The 5,454-nt window shown below is 40.8% G+C and overlaps 1 protein-coding gene across 1 annotated transcript; it reads left to right on the top strand.

Annotated features, from left to right (window-relative positions):
• Positions 1 to 679: 679 nt before the first annotated feature.
• Positions 680 to 2,365, top strand: LOC119773067 (tripartite motif-containing protein 16-like). Its single transcript, XM_038269880.1, has one exon. The coding sequence runs from the start codon at positions 680 to 682 to the stop codon at positions 2,348 to 2,350; it is 1,671 nt and encodes a 556-aa protein (XP_038125808.1). The 3' UTR covers positions 2,351 to 2,365.
• Positions 2,366 to 5,454: the final 3,089 nt, after the last annotated feature.

Below are 5,454 nucleotides of genomic sequence, written 5' to 3'. Positions count from 1 at the left end.
GGTCATTTTTTTTTGTGAGTAAGAATGTGGGATGAGAAAGTGTCCTCATTGTTTCTCTTATGTGTTGATTTATCATATTGTGACTGGTATTAATTTTAAATAAAGTGATGAAATTTTGTAATTTTTGTCACACAAAAATGTAAGTGTTTGTATAAGCTTCTGTTTCTTTCTCTGATAAACCAATTTCCGACATCTTTTTTTTTTATGTTATGGTTATATATTATGTTCCTCTTTGTAAAATTAGGCAATTCTATGCTAAAAATAAAGCTAAAAAACATTCACATTTACTAGAAACATCACTGTTGTGCAAAATCTCAAGGTCCCACAAACATCACAAACCAATGCAAGACCAGTTTGCAAAGTTTACAAATGAATGTGCTACTATTTTTTTTATTGAAAGAAGTATGTTGTTTTACTTTGAATCATAATTTTCTATGTTTACTCAATCTTCTTACCTTTATAAATTTATTGGCAAAATGTATTTTAGAGGGAAAACAAAAAGCTGAAAATGTTAAATAGTCAGACAAAGACACCAGGAGTTACATTCACTTTTTCCTGCTGACATTTTAGCACTAACTCCTCCCACTTTCTGTCAAAGATTGCAGCTCTGATTCAAAGATGCAAGTATTTGATAGGAGAAAGCTGAAACATGAGACATTCAGTAATGCTGAACGTCAGCATGGCACAGCAAGGAAATAATGTGGAGTCTGAAAAATGTTCTTGTTCAATTTGTCTGGATTTACTAAAGGATCCGGTGACTATTCCATGTGGACACAACTACTGTATGGACTGTATTAAAGACCACTGGGACAGAGAAAATCAGAGGAGGATCTACAGCTGCCCTCAGTGCAGGAAGGAGTTCATACCGAGGCCTGGACTGGGGAAAAACATCATATTAGCAGAATTAGTGGAGGATCTAAAGAGGACTGGACTCCAGGCTGCTGCAGCTGATCACTGCTATGCTGGACCTGAAGATGTGGCCTGTGATATCTGCACTGGGAGGAAGAGGAAAGCTGTGAAGTCCTGTCTGGTTTGTATGGCTTCATACTGTGAGAATCACCTCCAACCTCACTATTATGCTCCTACTGTTAACAAACATAAAATTATTGCAGCTTCTGCTAAGCTACAGAAGAACATTTGCTGTCGTCACGATGAGGTGATGAAGATCTTCTGTCGTACTGATCAGCAGTGTATCTGTTATCTCTGCACCATGGATGAACATAAAGGCCATGAAACAGTCCCAGCTGCAGCAGAAAGGACTGAGAAGCAGAAGGAGCTCCAGGAGAGACGACAACAAATCCAGCAGAGAATCCAGGACCAGGAGAAAGATGTGAAGCTGCTTCAACAGGAGGTGGAGGCCATCAATGGCTCTGCTGAAAAAGCAGTGAACGACAGTGAGAAGATCTACAATGAGCTGATCCATCCGATCCAGAAAAGAAGCTCTGATGTGAAGCAGCAGATCAGATCCCAGCAGGAAACTGAAGTGAGTCGAGTCAAAGAGCTTCAGAAGAAGCCGGAGCAGGAGATCACTGAGCTGAAGAGGAAAGATGCTGAGCTGGAGAAGCTCTCAATCACAAAGGATCACACCCAGTTTCTCCAGAACTACCCCTCACTGTCAGCACTCAGTGAGTCTACACACTCATCCAGGATCAATATTCGTCCTCTGAGATACTTTGAGGATGTGACAGCAGCTGTGTCAGAGCTCAGAGAGAAACTAGAGGACATCCTGAGAGACACAGGGACAAACATCTCAGTGGCAGTCCCTAATATGGAGGGTTTACTGTCAGAACCAGATACTGAACCAAAGATCAGAGCTGAATTCTTGAAATATTCACAAGAAATCACCCTGAATCCAAACACAGCAAATATATTTCTATCATTATCTGAGGGGAACAGAAAAGTAACATATATGAAACAGCAGTCTTATCTTGATCATCCAGAAAGATTTACTGATGAGTACCAGGTCCTTAGTAGAGAGAGTCTGACTGGACGTTGTTACTGGGAGGTGGAGTGTGGAGGAAAAGGAGTTTACATAGCAGTTTCATACAAAAACATTATTAGAGCAGGCGAATCAAATGAATGTGCCTTTGGACTCAACAGTAATTCTTGGACAATACGAAATGACACAAGCCGTTACCTATTTTACCACAACAACATTCCAGTAATAGGTCCAGTTTCCTTCAGAATAGGAGTGTATCTGGATCACAGAGCAGGTATTCTGTCTTTCTACAGAGTTTCTGAAACCATGACTCTCCTCCATAGAGTCCAGACCACATTCACTCAGCCTCTATATGCTGGGGTTAGACTAAATTATGAAGGGTCCTCTGCTGAATTCCTAAAACCGAAATAGTGAAAATTCATCTTTGATCCAGTTGTTGAAAAAGTATTCTTTAATTCAAGCACTTTAGTCTCCATTGTTGTTGCCATTTCTTTACTTCTTAGGGTAACAAAGTTTTTTATGGTTCCAGTTTCAAACAAAAACTGTCAAACATATTAAAACACATCTTGCACCTGTACTATTTAGTGAAATTATATTTTTTCGTTGTGTTTTATGCTTTGTTTCTTTATAAATTGATGGAAATAATCAAACTTTACTCTTACTATAAATAATGTTTATGTACATGTAATACCTTGTTTGCACCTTGTACCTTTTGCTTTTTTACTTCTTGGCATGGACATCCTTATAAAAAAGATTCCAAATGTCAATAAATTTATTCCCACAAAATCAAGGTTAAATTTAAAAAAAATGGGCACTTCCCAGCCCTTCCGCCATAATATTGAATCTCATCATCAGACCACAGGTCCCATCAATCCTGCTCTCTAACGTCCGCTCACTGGACAACAGAATGGATCATCTCCAACTCAAACTCTATTCAAAAAATATTAGCAACTGCTGGGCCATCATCCTGACTGAAGTCATTCATCCATTCCGGACAATGCCGTTAGCCTGGAGGGGATCATATTATACCATACCATATTATATTATACCGACAGAAAAAGAAAACTCAGCTGTAAGACTAGAGGGGTGGGGGGGCTGTGTGTTTACATAAACAACAACTGGTGTAAAAATGTTACATTGGTCGCCAGCTTCTGCTTCCCAGACATCAAGTTTCTGACTGTTAACTCCAGACCATTCTATCTGCCTAGAGAGTTCACTGTGGTTAGCATCACTGCTGTATCTGTCCCCCCATTGTTAATTCAAGAGAGGCCATGAAGATTCTATAGCAGGCTATCTCTGAGTATCAATCTGCACACGCACAAGGTGTTTTCATCATTGCTAGGGGTATTTTACCCGGTCTAACTTGAAGACTGTGCTCCCTAATTTGTACCAACATGTGGATTTTGCAACTCTGGGAGGAACACTCTAGATCTGGCTTATTAGAAAAAAATAAAATGCATTCAGAGTAGCCCCCCTGCTCCCACCTTGGGTCATCAGATGACCTATCTATCATGCTAATTCCTGCATATAGGCTGTACTTCATCAGGGCTAAACCAACAGGGCTAAACCATGGAGACACTCCAGGAATGTTTGAAATGCTCTCACTGGAACGGGTTCTAAGCTGCAGCAACCTATTATAACAAGATAAATATTGATGATAAGTATGCCATAACTGTTTAGACAGTCTACATCAGAGGTCATGGAATAGCAGACCGCTGTCCGGATCCGGACCCACCTGCTGGCTAATCCAGACCCAGCCTGATTTAAAACATTTATAAATTACTGTACTTCTCCTGTTAATAAGATAAAGCCTTCCGGAGCAACCGGGAACAGGCTGCGTGTGATACAAATTAGCCAATGAGCTGCTGTCAGTATGGGTCACCATTGCTAGCTACTCTTCGATACAGCTGGCAAACCTGTGGCAAGCCGGGCGATGGGAAAGAAGGAGAATACAATCAGAAAAAGAAAGTAGAGAAAGTGTGGACTGCTGGAAGAAGTGCAGTGAACTGGTAAAATGGTGTGCTCAAAGACAAATTTTAAGTATGTTTGGCCCAACCTGCTGCTGTGAAGCAAGATTTTCCACCATGAACAGAATCAAAAATAAATATCGATCTAGTCTCAAAATGAGCTCCTTGATATGTGCTTGAGAATGGCTTTGCCTTCATTCAAACCAGGTTTAAAGCCTTGCAGGGCAGCCTAAAGCCCACTGCTCTCATTAAGCCACAAAAAAGGAAGAAAAAAAAAAACGTCAGTCTTTTGTTATATATACATATATTTTTTAAATTCAATATATAACATGGATGCATAAAAAACTTTTTTTTTTTTTTGTCAGAATTAAATTCTGTTTAAAGTAATAGATTATAATTACAAATGTCTCCGGACCTTTACCGATTGATGACATTCTTTATTCGGACCCCGCTGATTTTTTTTAAAACCCTGGTCTACATCAACAAATGCTGATGAAGATTTGCATTTATCCAAGTCATATTCATTCCAAAAAGGTTAAAAAAAACAATCCACTGGACTTTTTTTTAAGGTTTGAAGATGTTTCGCTTCCCATCAGGGAAGACTTTTCAATTCAAACTGTCAGGAATAGCGTTTAGTTCTAGGCTTTATACAGTAGCCCAACAAAGCCTTGTTTTTGTTTACAAAACATGCAAATTGAAATGGTCGAAGGGGTCCACCCCTTTGGAATGCAGGACGTTTGTCTTCTTTTGTTATCCTGGGAAGGTTTGAGACACTCAACAGCACTCCAGCAGTGAAAGCTTTTTGACATTAGGGAAAAGAGGGACTCTGCCTTGACACAGCTGACATGTAGAAGACTCTGAGGAGTGTCAACCCAAGGAAGGTACCAGGCCCCAATAACATATCTGGGCAGGTGTTCAAGGCGTGTGCTCACAGACATTTTTTAACACCTCGCCAGACCAATCCTTGGTGCCAGCATGCTTTAAGTCTGCCACCATCATTACGGTCCCAAAGAAGCCCCAGGTCACCTCATATAATGACTACCAGCATGTAGGACTGACTCCCATCATGATGAAGTGCTTGAAAGGCTGGTTAAAGAACACATCGTCTCAAGCCTGCCACCAACATTCGACCCGTTCCAGTTCGCCTGCCGATGAAACCGCTACACTGATGAAGCAATCTCCTCCGCTCTTCACCTGAGCACGGCACACCTGGAGGAGAAGAACACCTACGTGTGGATGCTGTGTGTTTCCTGGATGAGGCCGCCTTTTACAGCTGCTTTTTGTGTCTCTGCTTCTGTCTCCTTGAACCCCAGTCGGCCTCGGCAGATGGCCGCTCACACTGAGCCTGGTTCTGCTGGAGGTTTCTTCCTGTTAAAAGGGAGTTTTTTCTCTCCACTGTCGCTACAAGCATGCTTAGTGTGAGGGATTGTATTTGAGTCAATGAGTCGATGCAATCAACTGGTTTTCCTTAGATAGAAAACTTTGTATCAATTTGACTGTATGATCTGGTTGAACTGTAAAGTGCCTTAAGATGACATGTGTTGTGAA

The sequence above is a fragment of the Cyprinodon tularosa genome, unplaced genomic scaffold, assembly GCF_016077235.1.
Source record: "Cyprinodon tularosa strain WSP-4 unplaced genomic scaffold, ASM1607723v1 ctg740, whole genome shotgun sequence".
Taxonomy (NCBI): domain Eukaryota; kingdom Metazoa; phylum Chordata; class Actinopteri; order Cyprinodontiformes; family Cyprinodontidae; genus Cyprinodon; species Cyprinodon tularosa.
Note: the sequence above shows the minus strand (reverse complement) of the source record. Positions and strands in the feature narration are given on the sequence as shown.